Source organism: Pelophylax lessonae (assembly GCF_965119305.1).
Source record: "Pelophylax lessonae genome assembly, chromosome: 2".
NCBI classification, from domain to species: domain Eukaryota; kingdom Metazoa; phylum Chordata; class Amphibia; order Anura; family Ranidae; genus Pelophylax; species Pelophylax lessonae.
The window spans coordinates 356,212,302-356,230,399 of NC_138769.1; the positions used below are offsets into that span (position 1 = coordinate 356,212,302).

The window sequence follows — 18,098 nt, forward strand, 5'->3', positions numbered from 1 at the left end:
GCCGACCAAGGGCCCACAAATGGACCATCTACTGGACCCCACAAAAAAAAAACAAGGGGGTCCCCGTTCGAGGCCCTCCATAGAGGCCCGTATAATAGGAAATAGCTCCATTAAAAAGGGGGCCGCCCGCCGCAGTGCAAATGCACAGGCAGGGTACCCTGATGGGCCTGCAGCGCTAAAAAAAAAAAAAAGGAGCAAGTGCCCTACACAATAATGGCAGCAAGGCCATCATAAATTTGACATTTGGGCCGGAAGACCGACAATGACCACCAACATTTTTAGAGGAGCTTGGGGGAAAGGAGGGGAACCTGGGGGACCCACCGTCCCAGGGAGGGCCACGTCTGCCCCAAAACCCTCCAGGGAAAGAGGGGGGGGGGGGGGGGAGACAGCTACTTACCATACCAGGAACAGGGTGGGCACTGCTCCTGACAGACCACCACTCCATCAGAATGTGGGTGGCTGTCGACCAGGAGGAATGCTGCGACTCAGGACGAGGCCAGGTCGTATGCGCGAGGCCAGGTCGTATGCGCCCTCGCAAGACGTTTAACTCACGTCCCATGGGGCTATGTCACGGCTGACCTATCGTAGAGCGGAGGCCTGTGCACACTCACTGGTAGATTATGCAGTCCGTCGCCCAGTCCGGCAGTTGATTGTAGATTCTCACAGGAACAAAACAACAAAGATAGAAAAAGTTCCACTTAAAAGGAAAACAAATTGCAAGGACCAGAGATCCCAGGAAGGAACTAGGTCCTTACTCCTGACCAGGCAGAGAAAAACTGAGTGCCTATAGCTGAGAGTGGGAGTATACGCCTTGGAACTGCCTCATTGGCGTAGTCAAGCTTTTTCCTGCCTAGTGTCCTACTCTTGTAGGGGGCAGTATAACCCAATGGTCAAGAAGATAAGGGCTGTGTCCGTCAAGGAACAAGAGAGAAATTTTACTTTTACTATTTAAAGATAACAAAAAATTGGTTTATTTTGCAAGTTTACGTATTTCAAACAGCTGTTAACAGTACCATAGAAATGAATTCACTTACTTGGGAGGGCATAGTACTTCTTCCAGAAACTCTTCTATCTTGTTTACATCAGTCTTCACTTCATGGTTGTAGGTTATAAAGGGAGGATGTGTTCCTGGGGCAAGGTTTTGGAGGTCTGCTGGTTTTCTAACAAAAACAAAATGTTATGTTACCTTTCAGGGAAAAAGTAAGGCTTAACTACTTAAAGTGCAAGAAAGGAAAAAATGGTGGTGCCAACAGCAACAAAATTCAAGCTCAGAATACGGTTTAAACTTGTCAAGTTCTTTTTGTGGTCCAGAGGACACTAGGATCCATCATATATTGTAAATAGCTTACAATGTCCCCCATGAAATAGTGTGTATTAATATTATTTAGATATCGAATGACCCAGTTGTTCTCCTAGCTGCCCCTTGTAGTTGCTGGTGTGCCTCCGCAGCGGGACTGGTGCTGCTGCCAGCCCATGCAGTTCTCACCCGACTCTGAAAGTGTGTACATACATTTGCATTCTATATCTAATAAGTGCTATAATATTTGATATCAGAAAGGTCTATTTATGTGGAATATTCAATATATGTATTTCTTCCTTGAATAGATGCAGTGCAAGCTCCCGAGGAAGCGAACTTGTAGATGTCGCAAAACATGTAGAGCCATATTGTGGAAGGTAGAACCCCTGCACCTGGAGGAGTTAGATACTTGGCGTATTATATCAAGTAATAAACGCAGCTCCCATATGTGCTCCTTAGGGGGACCACACCATACTCCACATTTAGACTGCATCGCCTTTTATAACAATTGATTGATTTGATGTCCCAATGTGTTTTAAGACTTTGTTAATAAAGAATACCCTTTTTTTAAAAAATTTGGATTGAAATGTATGTACCTATAAAGTTCATGATCAATACCTGTAGAATTATTTTGCTTCATGTGGACAAATACAACAATGAAGAACCTGACTGGAGCCCCAGCCCTTCTGACTTTGAGGGTTTTGCTTTCAGTACCTTCAACACTAGCACCTACCAGCCAATGAGGCTTTCGAATACACCAAAGTAAGCCCCCATGTTTGCAGCCGTCTTCGCTGCCAAACAGGGCCACCCAAATGCCTAACGGCATTTGGAAATCGATGTAGAAAGAACCCACAATTAAAGGGTTTCTCCGACCTTTATTCCTCTCCTAGAGACTTATCAGCTCCCACAACCTTCCCCACATCGCAAATTGGGAAAGGGACCTCGCTACCTGTCCGGATCAAGGTGTGTGGAACAAGATTTGGCTCTCCACCTCCAAGTGCTCATATAATATCTTTGCTCAAGAAAAGGCCTACAAAATGCTGTCCCTCTGGTATATGACCCCTGACCGCATTTCAAAGTTCACCCCTGCTGTCTCCCCTTCATGCTAGGCCAGACACTGCTTGATGGCTATATAATAATGTAATGTGGGCTGCTATGCGTGTGTGTGTGTGTGTGTGTGTGTGTGTATATATATATATATATATTAGAGCTGCACGATTCTGGCCAAAATGAGAATCACGATTTTTTAGCTTGGAATAAAGATCACGTGTAACAAAAAAAAAAAAAAATTGGGATAACTTTACTGTTACTTTTTTTTTTTTATTCATTAAAGTCTATTAATTGCGTTTGAAAGACTGCTGCGCAAATACAGTGTGCCATAAAATATTACAACAATCACCATTTTTTTCTGTAGGATCTCTGCTAAAAAAATATATAAAATGTTTGGGGGTTCTAAGTACTTTTCTAGCAAAAAAAAAAAAAACTGATTTTAACTTGCAAGCAACAAGTGTCAGAAAAAGGTCCAGTCTTTAAGAGGTTAAACTTCCTTTCTCCCTGGCAGAGGGAAGGAAAAGATACAATGTAATCATTTTTGTTTATAGTTAGGAGACTTAATGCTGAAAGGCCTTAGCTGTGTGAGTGAATGAGTCCTCCAGCTCACTGAAATGTATCAATTCACAAGTCAGACCCAGGAGCAGATAAACACGGTATTTTAAAAATGCCACAACAACAATACCGTGGCTATGCAATACCGCGATATATCAAATTACCGAAAACCGGCATATGTCTAGCTGGGATATGTACAATTATGTGCTGGGGGCTAGTTGCACCCCTAGAACATGTGACTTACTGGTGGCGGGTACTGCTGGTGGGTACTGCTGTGGGTAATGCTGGCTGGTACTGCTGTGGGTAATGCTTGCAGTAAATGCTGGCGGAGACTGAGGAGCAGCAATGGAGGAAGCATGTAGAGCCGATGCTTCCTGTATCTCTCGGTCTCCTCACAGGTGGAGTACATTTGATATCACTCTGCCTGTGACAGAACGGAGCTGGAACTATACAGGAAGCATCGGCTCGGTTCTGCCCACAGCGGACACAAACAGCCGGGACAATGGGAGACACCCCGCACCTCCTGGGAGACTTGGGATGTCTGGCGGCAAGACACCTGCGGCAGTGTAGCCCTGGCACCAGCCCGCTAATTCAAGTCGCCAATGCGACCTGGCGCCTGTCGAGCCCTGCCTTAAAAGTTACAAGTCTTGCACTGCCCCAAAGAGACCCCATAAGCGACCTGGGGACAAGTGCAGGTTGGAAGGGAAGAACCTTTCTGGAGAAGACCAAAACTCGATATTGTAGTCGGACCGAATAACTTCGATCCGCAAACCAGCAAAGAAATCTCCCCACCCCAGATACAGATGAGGGCCCCCCTTCATGCAGAGGAAGCCGTGTCCACAGGTCTGCAAGAGCCCACTCGTGGCTTGCCAGACCAGTTCCTCTTGGAACCTCCAATGGAAGCCCTGAAGGGCTTTGATCTCTTGTCTTGAAAACCCAGAGAGATGAAAAGGCCTCTTATGAGTAGAGAAGAATGGCCCACGTCTACGACACGGCTCTTCGCCCTTGTTAGCCTGCTGAAGAAGAGTACTCTTTCCCCCTGTGAGACCCTTAATGATGTCATCCAAGGAAGCTCCAAACAGGTGATCCCTTACAAAGGGGAGATCAGATAAGGCCTTCTTAGAAGAAGCAAAAAAGACATAAAAGACTGAGTGGCCGAGGAGGTGTTCTCAAGCCAGACTAAATTGGTTGGCGAGAATCAAATACGACACGTACCACACGGTCAAGTAGGACCGGGAACCCTACGCAACCTGAAAGACATAGGCAAAAATGGGTTGGAGGTGGAGGGACGGGGAGATCCCCCCGGGAATGGTTGCAATGAGGGGCTCACTGGGATTACGGTGCAAACAAAATAACTTTATTGGTGAAGATGTACACACATGGACAAAACAATTTTTCAATCAATAGAACAAGTGTGGAAACTCATCAGGTGAACTGATTGACTCTGTAGACCCCTGGGGTGTCAAGATCATACAGACAGCAAATAGAACACATGGAGGTCCCCACCCATCCAGTCCCAAGATAGCACTGTTGAGGACGGGCTTGGTGTGATTAGTCGAGAAAGAACGACCTGAAAATCACTCTGAAAGCCCGAGCAACTGTGCTTGTGGCCAGGAAGAAGACCTGTGGAGAAGGCGCAAGGGTATGCCCATGGAGAGTGTGAGGGATGCTGGGAAAATCACTCAATATGTGACAGAATGTCATCAGGTGTTAACAGTACATCACAAAAGAAGGGCAAAATATGGCAACATGATCTCATGGAGTGTAAAACAGCAAGGGCAAACTTCCTATAATGCGAGTCTCATTTCCTGGCTAGAAGCCTCCAGAGAAACCTGGCCCCATGGGGCAGTGCACGGCTTCCTGTGCTGGAGGGATCGTGGCTTAACCAGCCAAATTGCTTAAACAGCAAATTGCAGTGTATGGTAAAGTGTGTTGGAGGGATCCTGGTTTAAACAGCCATATAGCTTAAACAGCAGTGAGAGGAAGAAATGTCTCCAAGGTAAGATCCCCCGTGTTAGAAAAAAGGGAACTATAAACTAGCCCCAAGTGGTGGCTGATCGCCAAAGATCTGTACTTACTGACTGACTATCCAGGGCATGGCAGTACTGGAGCAATAAAGGGATATGTAAGAGTCAATCTGCATAGGGAGAGTCCCGATCAGACCATTGGCTGGAGTTGCTAGGGGTTCCGGGGATGTGGTGTAGCGACCATACTTAGTAGAAGATCCAATTATGGATGTGTGTAAAGGAATGTATAGGTCTTACCAGGAATCACCCGTACTCATCCGTGGATTCAGGGATGTTGGTGCCGAACTCCGCACTTAGGTCATAGTCAGGGGTAGCAGAAGCTGGTGATGGGTTGTCCAGTAGTCCGTTGGACTTGTTGCTGCCAGTGGCGTTGGAGCCTTCACCGTCAAAGGGGCAGACTCGATTCCGTGTCCGGGTGAAGTCCCGGTACTGCTTCCGGATCGCGGTGCAGATATTCAGCCAGTCAGTTTCGATCTCCTGCAGGGACGAAGGATGGGCGGGGCGTCAACGTGTGATGTCGACACGTTTCGTGTGCTTGCGCACACTTCCTCAGGACGTCATCACGTTCTCCGGGGTACAGTTTTATAGGCTGTGTCCGTGGAAACCATAATCAGCAATTAAGTGCTCCCGAAGACGTTCAGACTGAGGCCATCTGGTGGTAAAGATGTGGTACTACCACTACATTACCATTGTAATGCATTGCAAGTTCTGTTCCCGATGTCGGCCAGATCGGACCATGTAAAAGCCTGGCGGTAGAAAGTAATAAAAAGCCTCCCCCTTCCATGCAGGAGGGGCACACAAGTCTCTCATGTCACGGGGCCAAGGTCTATGTAGCTTTAGCTCTTGCTTAGCAATAACAGAGATAAAGAGGGACCCTTCAATGTACAAATAGGGTGGAATAATAAGTAGATACATAATCCCATAAGTAAACCGGCATGTACTGGGTTACAACTCTGGTGCAGAGCGTGGTCATCCTTGCAGAATGTAATATTGTGCATTCTGCTCTATGGCTTGTTAGGAAATGGATATACAGTTATATGATAAGTATATTTCAAAAGGCACAGGAATCATGAAAATTAAATGGGAATTTGAGCATATCCCTTTACTAAGGGGGATAGTGAGCAGTCAAACCCTAGTATAGAGGAAGATTTTTAGTCAGAGCTGTTAAGGGACCTTTGACCAGATAATGAGAATATAGAGGGTGGAGGCCGTATTTAGGGGTCCAAGAAGATCTTAAGGCTTAGCTCATTGTTGAGTACATATGGTGTAAGTGTGGAAAGCCGAAAGATCCAGGCTTTTTCCTCTCTAAGGAGTGCCTTGTCAAAGTCCCCCCTCCGGGGTGAAATATTGAGGGCCCAAAACCCCTTGACTTTCAGGCCTCTAGGGTTACCTCCGTGAAATTCCAGGAAATGTTGTGCAAGTGGGGTGTCCTCCTTCAGCCTTATGCTTTTTAGGTGTTCCCCTATCCTGATTCTTAATGTCCTCTTGGTTTTGCCTATATAATGTTTGCCACAAGGGCATGTGATCTGGTATAGGAGTTTCGAGGTACTGCAGTTGATGAAGGAGGTTATCCTGAATTTTTTCTTTCCTGTTGAGTCAAAAAAGACTGAGCTTTTTTCCACATATTTGCATATGTGGCAGTGTCCACAAGGGTACATACCCTTAAATTTGGGTAGATCTGATAACCAGTTATCATGAGATTGAGTTTTAGTGAACTCTGAGTATACCAAATGGTCACTCAGGTTTTTAGCTCTCCTGGCCACCAAAAGTGGTCTTGGACCCACGATATTCTTCAGTCTCGCAGTATTTTGTAGCACGTGCCAGTGTCATTCTAAGATGTTACGTACTTCATCCCATTGGGTACCGTATGTGGTAATTAGTCTCGGTGGTGTCAAAGTTTGATCATTAGTTCTGGGGTTGGGTGTAAGGAGTTGGTCACGTGTTCTTTGGCCAGCTTGTTTTTTGGCTCTCCGAAGGGTACGGTGGGAAAATCCACATTCTCTAAAGCGTTGGTAAAGTTTTTTTGCCTCTTCAACGTATTCACTGTATTTGGTGCAGTTGCGTTTTAGTCTTATGAATTGACCAACAGGGATACCTCTCTTCAGGGCGGTAGGGTGTAAACTGTCAGCTCTAAGAAGAGTATTTGCAGCCGTTTGTTTCAAAGTTTTTTTCTTAGAAGAAGTCTGGTCTGCAGACCAGCATTTCAACCAGAGAATACGCCGAAGGAACACTGTTGATACAAACAGCCTAGAATCAAAAGGAGCCACATCCAAAGAGGCATCACAGAAACTGTAGCCCCTGGACCAACTGATCCGCCAGCCCTGCAGGTTTGCACCGGTGGTTTCCCCTCCAGGTCCCGGTGTAAAAAGTTTAGCCCACTCAGTCAAAATTTGTGACACCAGGGCAATAGTAAATACTAGCCTAAGTGCCGAACCAACCACAGTGAACATATGGTGGGCCAGAGCCTCTGCCCTCCTATCAGCCAGATCTTCAAAAGGCTGGGGACTCCTCAACTGGCATGAAGGTAGCTTTATTTAACCTGGAAACCGGAGAGTCCACTACAGGTGGGACCATCCACTTTTTAAGTAGTAAATCCTCATAGGGATGCCAGATTGCAAAATGCTTAGGGGCCACAGAGGTGTGTTTTGGACAACCCCACTGTTTTGTGACAATTGTTGTCAAAGTAAGCGGAAAAGGGGAACACCCTCGCCGCTTTGGAGGGCCTGTGGGTGCCAAAAGGGACCTGCGCCTCCGACGCAGCATCCTCCATTTTTAACGTTTCACGCACTGACACAGTTCATCCACCAGCACCTTTCCAATGTGTGGCTAGAGGAGCAGAGGAATCATCCTCGCTATCTGAGCACTCCGGGTGTGTGGACGGAGACTCAGTAGGGTGGCTCGTGTCTGCGGCGGTCAAAACCGATACAGCCCACTCGGTCAGAATTCGAAACACCAGGGCAATAGTAAATACCCGCCTAAGTGCCGAACCAGCCACAGTCAACATATGGTGGGCCAGAGCCTCCGCCCTCCTATCAGCCGGATCTTCAGAAGGCTGGGGACTCCTCAACTGGCATGAATGTAGCTTTATTTAACCTGGAAACCGGCGAGGTTACTACAGGTGGAATCATCCACTTTTTAAGCAGGGATTCCTCATAAGGATACCGCATAGCAAAACGCTTAGGGACCACAAGAGTGTGTTTTGGACAGCCCCACTGTTTTGTGACAATTGTTGTCAAAGTAAGTGGAAAAGGGAAACACTCTTGCCGCTTTAGAGGGCCTGTGGGTGCTGGCGCCTCCGATGCAGCATCCTCCATTTTTAAAGTTTCACACCCTGACACAATCAGTGCATCCACCAGCACCTTTTTATGCACGGCTAGAGGAGCAGAGGAATCCTCCTCACTATCTGAGCACTCAGGTGCGTGGACCGAGACCCGCGACGGCCTAAACAGATTCAGGATCTGATGAGGCAGGGGTGCTATGCAAGTGTTCCCCTAAGCTCCCAAGATCTCCAGAAAGCATAAAAATCAGGGGAGGGCCGCCGACTGCGTTCCCGCGAAGGGAATGCCGACCAAGTGCCCACGAATTGACCACCTACTGGACCACGCGATAAAAAAAAAAAAAAAAGAAGGACAAAGGGAGTCACCCTGCGGGCCCCTCCATAGAGGCCCACATAATAGGAAGTAGCCCCCTTAAAAAGGGGGCCACCCGCCGTGAAGCAGACACACAGGCAGGGTACCTTGATGGTCCCGCAGAGCTAAAAAAGGGCAGGTGCCCTACATAACAATGGTGGCATGGCTGCCATCAAAAAATAAACCGCCCCCCCCCCCAGCGCCACCCCTTCTAAAGGGGACGCCAAGCTGGCCGCATGGCTTGCCCAGCCTCAAGCGCATGGATCCCAGCCAGGCAGGGGAATTCAGCAACCTCACTGGGGCCACCCCCAACCCAAAGGAGGTGTCCAACTCTGCTGCATGGCCTAGTAGGCCGCAAGATGCGGCCTAAACTTTTGTGGACGCCCAGCTGCTTGGTTGTGAGCACCAGCGGAGCAAACCAACCAGGGGCAGTGGCTTTAGCCACCCTCACTGGGGCTGCCCCACATAGCTCCCAACCAGTAGGCTGCAAAGCTGCTTCCTACATTTTTGGCCGGATCTGGCCGCGTGAGGCGCAGACCCGCGGATGCTAAACCATCCGCTTCACCAGCCCAACAACTGCAGCAGGGATCCGGGAGGACATTCCTGCCCAATTCACCAACCCCGAGGGTGGCGAGAAACCCTGCTCAAACCCCCCCCCCCCCATCCCCGGTTACGCACCAGGAAAATCCCGGCCAGCAGCAACTCCAACAAGCTCCCCTTCTTAAGAGCCTGTGGCAAAAGCTAGCTCATAACCTCACCCAAGGAGGGAGGGTGGTAATCCGGAAGACCCACAGTGACCACCAAAATTGTAGAGGGGCTGGGGCGAAGGAGGGGAACCTGTGGGCCCCACCATCCCAAGGGAGGCCCACGTCCACCCCAAAACCCTCCAGGGGAAGAGGAGGGACAGCTACTTACCATACCAGAAACAAGGTGGGCACAGCTCCTGACAGACCACCGCTCCATCAGAATGTGGGGGCTGTCAGCCAGGAGGAACGCTGCGACTCAGGCAGAGGCCAGGTTGTATGCGCCCTCGTGAGACTTAACTTACAGGCCAGCCCCTGTTCAGTTGGCCTATACGTCGCGGCCGACCTAGCGCGAAGCTCAGGCCTGCGTTCGCTGGCCAGACTGGGGGGACCCTCTGGATCAAGATTGTCCAGTCCGTCGCCCAGTTCAGCAGTTGATTGTAGAGATTCTCACAGGAACAAAAACAACAAAGATAGGAAAAAGTTCAATTTAAAAAAGGAAAACATTGCCAGGACCAGAGATCCCAGCAAGAAACTAGGTCCTTACTATTGACTAGGCAGAAAAAAAACTGAGTGCCTATAGCTGAGAGTGGGAGCATACCCACTGGGACTGCCCCATAGGAGTAGTCAAGCTTTTTCCTGCCTAGTGTCCTACTCCTGTAGGGGGCAGTATAACCCAATGGTCAGGAAGATAAGGGGCTGTGTCCGTCAATGAATGAAAGAGAAAGGGTTTTGCATTGCTGCAAGTTGTAGAGATCTTCCCCAATTTTCTGTCCAGATGGCACCAGCTATCAGGGCAACAAGTGAGGGGAAGTCTCTTCAATGTGAATGCAAATAGCCTAACCTAACGCTCCCACTTCACCCAAATCTACAGCAAGTGTCTGTAATTTCACTTAAAGCACAAACTTGAATTAGTTAGAGGAAACCCCTTTAAATTCCCCTTCATTACAGAGTAACTATAGAATAATCCTTTTTCCTGCTAAATAGCTGCATTGCTGAAGCCAAAATAGAATGCTTTGTGTGACCCATCAAACTAACTCCACATGCTTTTTATGTAAAACTGTTTGGAAATGCCCGTTAAAGTTCAACAAGTTTATCCCAAAAGTCGTATTAGGGGATTTTTTTATGAAACTAAAATTCACAGCTTCACTCAGAACAACTGCAGGAAATCACTTGGATGCCAGAGTGTTTGTCCCTGCCCCTGATACACTCATAACCCGCATTCCTTTCCACTTAAGTGTATACTTCTGCTTGTAGCAAGTAGTTCCCACTTTGGTCAATGTTCTCAACTGAACTAACCAGTAACAGGGCTGAAAGCAACAAATGAATGTACTAATATACATCTCCTACTTAACTTGTAAAAAAACAAAAAAAAAAAAAAACAAAAAACAAAAAAAATGAAATAAGAAGGCTGAAGCCTAAACTTGAAGCAAAAGAAACCTATGACTACATATATCACAAATAGACAAGTTTAATGTACTACAACTTAAAGGGTAACTCTACTATATAAACTGAATTTTTGTAAAATCTTACCGTAAAATTCCTTTCTCTGAGTCCTCCGACAGTCGCCGCCCATTCATACAGTCTTCACCAATGGGGTATTGACTTCCTCTCCATAGGAGTAGCTAGGCATAAGACTTGTTAAAACAAAAGCATTTACATAGACACACCCATGGGGGCTGTCCCACTGGTCCAATACCCCCCTGCAATTAGCCATCCCAACTCCGTTCGGTAGCAAGCAGTTAAGTGTATAAGAACCCCAAAAGAGGGACGGGGGCGGGGACTGTCGGAGGACTCAGAGAAAGGAATTTTACGGTAAGATTTAAAAAAAATTTGTTTTCCCTTACGTCCTCCCGACAGTCGCCGCCCACTCATACAGTCTTCACCAATGGGGATGTCCCAAAGCAGTGTAGACATGAGGGGTGGGAAAACGCAACCGTCAGAAAAGGCAACGCAGTACCCACATCAGAGAAAGGAACCTTACGTGAACAGCAAGGGAACCTGCTGGGCAACAAAAAAGCTCAACAGGAGCAACAACCCAGGAAAGCAAATAACCAAGGGGGTAAACAACCCCAACAGCCAGGAACCCACACAAAACCAGGGTCCCCTACGGTACTGGCGCACAGAGAACTTTGCGGCCAAAGGAGGCATCAGCTGAGGCCAGAACATCAATTTTGTAGAATTTGGAAAAGGTGTGCACTGACGACCAAGTCGCAGCCTTGCACACCTGGGCCACCGAGACATGATGCCGGAAAGCCCAGGACGCACTTCACCGATCTGGTAGAGTGCGCCTTGACAGGGAAGGGTGGTACATGTTCCTTCAATGAATAGGCTTGAACAATGGTCTGTCTGATCCATTTTGCAATGGTTGCCGCAGACGCAGCCATACCCTTCCGAGGTCCCTCAGGAAGGACAAAGAATCCGATTTTCGAAAGGATTCAGTCGACGACAGGTGAACCCTGATTGCCCTGACAACATCCAAAGAATGCAAGGCAATCTCCTTAGGATTCGCACAGAGCGAAGGTAAAACAATGTCCTCATTGAGGTGAAAATCCGAAACCACCTTTGGAAGAAAGGACGGGTTAGGTCGCAAGACCACCTTATCCCTATGAACCACCAGGTAAGGAGAGCGGCAAGACAACGCCGCCAACTCCGACACTCTGCGAGCAGAAGTGATCGCTACCAGAAAGGCAACCTTTTTAGACAGCAGAGGTAACAAAATTTCCCTGAAGTATTCAAACAGAGAACGTTGTAACACGGACAGAACCAAGTTAAAGTTCCATGGAGGTAAGGGCTCCCTTCGAGGAGGGGCAAAGTGACGCACACCTTGAATAAAGGTGCAAATCAAGGAATGAGACGCCACAGGGCGCTGGAAAAGAACAGCCAGTGCAGATACCTGGCCCTTAATCGTGGCCAATGCAAGGCGCTGGTCCACACCAGACTGGAGGAAAGCCAACACTCTCGCCAACACAGAGTATGAACGAGGAGAGAAAGCCCTGGACTCACACCAGGCAAAATAGGCTTTCCATGTACGGTAATAAATCTTACTAGACGAGGCTTTTCTAGCCTTGATTAGAGTAGGAATGACCTCTGAGGAGAGACCCCTGTCTCCAAGGACCTGGCTTTCAACAGCCATGCCGTTAAAGCCAGCTTCTGTAAAGCAGGATGGAAGATCGGTCCCTGAGAAAGATCTTCTCGCATCGGTAGCCACCATGGAGGCTCGACGGCCAGGTGAACGACGTCCGCGTACCAGGACCGGCGTGGCCAGTCCGGCGCCACCAGTATCACTAGTGTTGGTTCCGAAGCCAACCTGCGAAGGAACCTGGACAACTGAATTGGAGGAAAGGCATATATCAGATGATACTGATGCCAAGGCACCACCAGCGCATCCGTGGCATCTGCCAGAAGATCGTGCGTTCTTGCCACAAACCTTTCCACCTTGTGGTTTAGCCGAGACGCGAACAGATCAACATCCGGGGATCCCCACTTCGCACACAGCATTGAAAATACCTCCGGGTGCAGGGACCATTCCCCCTGGTCCAGGGTCTGGCGGCTCAGATAATCGGCCTGCCAATTCTCTACACCCGGAATGTGAACTGCCGATATCGCCGGGACATGGGTCTCGGCCCAAGTCAGAATACTGGTCACCTCCTGGGCTGCCCGGGCACTCCTGGTGCCCCCTTGATGGTTGATGTAAGCCACCACAGTGGCATTGTCCGTCTGCACCTGTACAGGACAGCCCTGAAGACGATTCAACCAATGGAGCAGGCACAGCCTGATTGCTCTCAACTCCAATAGGTTTATCGGAAGGGAGGATTCCTCCTCCGACCAAGTGCCCTGGGCAGACAGGTTGCCCAGGACGCCACCCCAGCCCGACAGGCTGGCATCTGTGGTAATCACCGTCCACAGAAACGGTCGGAAGGATTTTCCTTCTGACACAGCCGGGGACTGAAGCCACCACAAGGGATCCATTCTGGTTTGTCGACTCAGAGACACTCTTAGGTCCAAGGACTGAGGTAGTCTGTCCCACCTGGCCAGGATCTCCGCTTGGAGAAATCGCGTGTGAAACTGTGCAAATGGTATCGCCTCGAAGGCCGATACCATCAACCCCAGGGACCGCATACAGGTCCTGAGTGACGCGGATTCGTTGTCCCTGAGGGACCTGACCTCGGACTGCAGGGTCCGGAGCTTGTCCTCCGGTAAGAACACCTTTGCTTGAGCAGAGTCCAGAACCATTCCCAAATACGGGAGACGAACCGAAGGAGACAAGGTCGACTTCTGAACGTTGATGGTCCATCCGAACTCCTGGAGCGTCTGGACCGTAGTGGGCAGATCGCGCAACAGGCTCTGACTGGCACTCGATCTTAACAGGAGATAGTCTAGATAACCCAAGACTGCAATGCCCTGTGCCTGCAACAGGCCCAGAACAGGTACCAACACTTTGGTAAAGACCCTTGGAGCTGAAGCGAGACCAAAAGTTAACACCACAAACTGATAATGTTCCTCCGCGATAGCGAATCGGAGGTACCTCTGATGGCCCTCGAAAATGGAGATGTGTAATTACGCATCCTTCAGATCGACAGAGGCCAGGAATTCTCCCGGACTCAGGGATGCCACCACTGAGCGGAGCAATTCCATGCGGAACTTCCGAACGCGCACAAAGCGGTTCAGAGCTTTTAAGTCCAGAATCGGACGCACCTTGCCCTTCTTTCTGGGCACAGTGAACAGATTCGAGTAGAATCCCCGACATCTGTCCCGATGAGGCACCAGGACGATTACCCCCTTTGCGAGAAGATCCTGCACCGCTTGATGCAAGTCCTGTAACCGCCCTGGGGTCAAATGAAGATTTGAGGGAAAGAATCTGTCTGCCGGTCGTGAAAGGAATTCGATCTTGTACCCTGATGGAATGATATCCTGAACCCACCTGTCCGGAATTCGGAGCAGCCAAGGTTGTAGGAAACCGCGCAAACGTCCCCCCACCCCTGAAATGGGTGAGGGCGCCCCTTCAGGCAGAGGCAGACTGAGCCGCCGCTCCAGCGTGGCCGGATTTAGGTTTGCCCGCCCAGGGCTTTCTCTGGCCACTTTGGCCCTTGAAAGGTTTCCCCTTGTTCTGTGTCTTGAAGGCACGAAAGGACCCCTGATTCGCTTTAAAAAAGGAAGGGCCCGCCTACCGCGGAAAAACGTACCCTTAGGATTCTGGGGAAGCAGAGTGCTCTTGCCCCCAGTGACTCCTTTAACCAATTCATTCAGAGAGTCCCCAAAAAGGCGAGACCCCGCATAGGGAATGTCAGCCACCGTTTTTCTGGATTTTTGGTCAGCCGACCAGCTTTTCAACCAGATCAGTCGACGGTTAATCACTGCGACACTGGACAGGCACGCAGCTAACGGGGCCTCATTTAAGGCCGCATCGCACAAATACATGACCCCTTGATAAATCTGGTCCACCATCTCCAAGGTAGCAGGGGGGGGCAGAATCAGTCACGAGGGTGCGTTTGAGCACCTTGGTCCAATCCGCCACAGCCTGAGCCACCATGACAGAGGCAAAAATAGGTCTTAGCATGGAACCCGCCACCATGTAAGTATGGCGGGCAAGTGATTCCAGTCTCCTATCCGTAGGATCCCTAAATACCAGAGAGTCTTTGGTGGGAACCAGAGTAGCCTTGTTCAATCTGGCTACAGTGTGATCCACTTGAGGAGCCACACACCAGTGCGAAACCGTAGTAGACGCAAAAGGGTAGAGAAGTTGAAACCTTTTGGGCACCGTGAAGGTGTGTTTTAAACTGCACCATTGCTCATTCACTGTGTGATGAAACTCAGCGGGGCAAGGAAAAACCTGCGCCGTCTTGCAGGTCCTGTGTGTACCAAAGGAGGACACAATGCCCGGAGGATTGGGCTCATCCTCTAAAATGTAGTGTTTCTTTAAACGGAAAGAATCAGCGCATCCATAGCTGCGCGTTCCTCGGGCGTCCCAGGGGGGGAAATCATCCACCCCTGCAACCTCCGCCTCCCCCTAAGACTCTTGCGGGTCCTGAGAAGAGCGAGACCCTGAAAGGGGCACGCTACCTACAGCAACCATATCACATTCAGAATCAGAAGAAAAAGAAATCCTAGGCCTTTTTCTAGCAGCACGTTCAGTCATCAGCACATCAATTTTGGACACCAAAGTCGCCACTACAGCAGCCAAATTTGTCAGGGCAGAGGATTCAGAGGAACTTGAATCCCCCAGCAAAGCTGGAGGGAATTTGCTGTCCTGGGATTCCATTGCAAAAAAAGCTTTTTCTTTCTTTTTTTGTAAGGTACTGGCCCTTTAAGCGCGCCGTGGACCCCCGCAGCACACCGCTACAATGCCTGTGGAACACAGACCCCCCGCAGGGACAAACTGAAAGCCAGGAAGATTGCACAAGGGAGGAAAAGAAGGACAGCAGAACAGAGCCCCACAAGTGTGTTACCACCGCAGTCGGTCGCTCCTGAGTGAAGGAAGGAAGTGATGTCACCGCCAGAGACTGAACTGAGGCTGCAGGCTAAGGAAAAATGGTTGCATATAGAGAGTAATGGGAGGCTTCGGTAAAATGGCTGCCAACATGTGCTCGTAACGATAGTTTGCCACACACAAGATGGCGACGTAAGGTGCCAAAATACACTATATACAATGCTGTATAAGCGCCCATAGTGAAGCCAGACATGCTGCCCACACCTAAAATGGCAGAGCGGCGGTTTTTAACCCTGCAGTGGTCGCCGCATGTGTCTGTACCTCCATGCACCCTAAAGTGACACAGGAGAGGGATCCCCCAAAGCCCCACACAGCGCTGGCTGTGAGAGAAAAAAAAAAACCCCAGGGACCGGGATCAGGGAGCCCAAAACGCACAGACATAGGGGACACACAGGACTGCCAGCCCCAGACAGATGCCCCACACAGAGTGTACATACCTGTACCCAATGGCGTGGGGTGCCTCATATCAAACGTGAAACCGCCCACCCTAAGATGGCAGGGGAGTGCCGTCAGCCAAAAACTCAGGACACCAGTAGTGCACGGACGAACCGTGGATGTGTCCGGTGAGGTAGCCACCTCACAGGCTGCATCCCTGAGGACAGGGATGGGTCGTTTGCGAGGCTAGGGCGAACACATAGCCTGCTATGCTAAACGCTCGATGGCGGGCTGGGATTCCATCTGACCCTCTGTCCTGGAGAAACAGGACGATCAGTCCGATTCCCAGCTCCGCAAAAGCCGTCTTCATCCGAAGATGCAACTAACACTGACAAAATAAACAGCTAGTAATGCAAATAAAAAATGTAATTTGCAGAAAATAGATAATAAAATAGAAGAAGGCTGCGACTGTAGCCCCAGCACAGGGAAGCCTATCTACTCCTTGACTAGGCAGAAGACAAACTGAGCTGGGATGGCTAATTGCAGGGGGGTATTGGACCAGTGGGACAGCCCCCATGGGTGTGTCTATGTAAATGCTTTTGTTTTAACAAGTCTTATGCCTAGCTACTCCTATGGAGAGGAAGTCAATACCCCATTGGTGAAGACTGTATGAGTGGGCGGCGGCTGTCGGAGGACGTAAGAGATATATATATATATATATATATATATATACACACATATACACACACACACACATATATATATATATATATATATATATATATATATATATATATATATATATATATATATATATATATATATATATATATATATATATATATATATATATATATATATATATATATATATATATATATATATATATATATATATATACATACATACATACATACACACATATACATACATACACGCACATATATATATATTTACATAGCACCGTTTAGGCGATATTTAAATTTCATGCAGCTGATGACGTCATCGGCGCATGCGCTCTGAAGAAACGGTCGCCCTCGCCGTATCTTCAGAGCCCTGTTGCCGTGACTGGTGGCTCCTGCGTGCATGCGCAGGAGTGACGCCAGTCGGCTCCCGGCCAGTCGTAAAGCCAGAGTCCGCAGACCACGAAGGAAGATGGCAGAAAATGGATGTGGCCGCCAGTGGGGACGACGAGGGCTTTGTTTGGAGGCAAGTGTCACATAATAATACAGTATGCGATACTAGCACATTATGCATTTAATTTGCAGGAAAGAAAAAGGAAGAGTTAACTTCCTCTTTAAGTGGTAGGAGTTAATAGGGTACTTTAAAGAGAAACTTTAGTCAGAAAATGAGGTCCTGCTAGATCCCTTCAGGCTGGCCCATTGTGCAGGTATAGCTATGTAAAACATAAATAAGTGCCTGTACTGTTTAAAATCTAGCAATCCACTGTCTCCCCCTCTTTGGCACGTGCTCTGTTGCTCTCTATTTTTAGGCACAAGTGGAATTAACCACTTCCCTACCGACGCATTGTAAAATTAAGCCGACAGGGATGCTTCCTACCTCTGGGAGGACATTATATGACGTCTGCCCGTTCACGCCACTCTCCTGTGCCCCCCAGGGGCGCGCAGCATGACGTGTCCCTCGGGACACAGCCCATCCCTGATCTGTGTAATTAAATTAAATTAAAAAAAATGTCTCTTCACCATGTGACCAGCTGTGTCCAATCACAGCCGGCCACATGCACTGTCCTTGTGCACGCCGCTTGTGCGTGCCCCCAGGGGGGCGCAGAACGGCGGTCGGGGATGGAGAGTGTCACTCTGACACAGTCCATCCCCGATCAGGGTAAAGAGCCAATGAAATTGGCTCTTTAACACGTGAACGGCTGTGTCCAATCACTGCCAGTCACAGAATGTCAACAAAACCACGTTAACT

The 18,098-nt window shown here is 48.9% G+C and overlaps 1 protein-coding gene across 1 annotated transcript in view; it reads right to left on the reverse strand.

The window, feature by feature from the left end:
* CLIC4 (chloride intracellular channel 4) overlaps positions 1-18,098 on the reverse strand; it is a 123,918-nt gene that overhangs the window by 17,468 nt on the left and 88,352 nt on the right. The window contains exon 3 of the mRNA XM_082245758.1: positions 1,035-1,160. Coding sequence (XP_082101884.1) covers positions 1,035-1,160 — 126 coding nt within the window. The remainder of the gene's footprint in view (positions 1-1,034; positions 1,161-18,098) is intronic.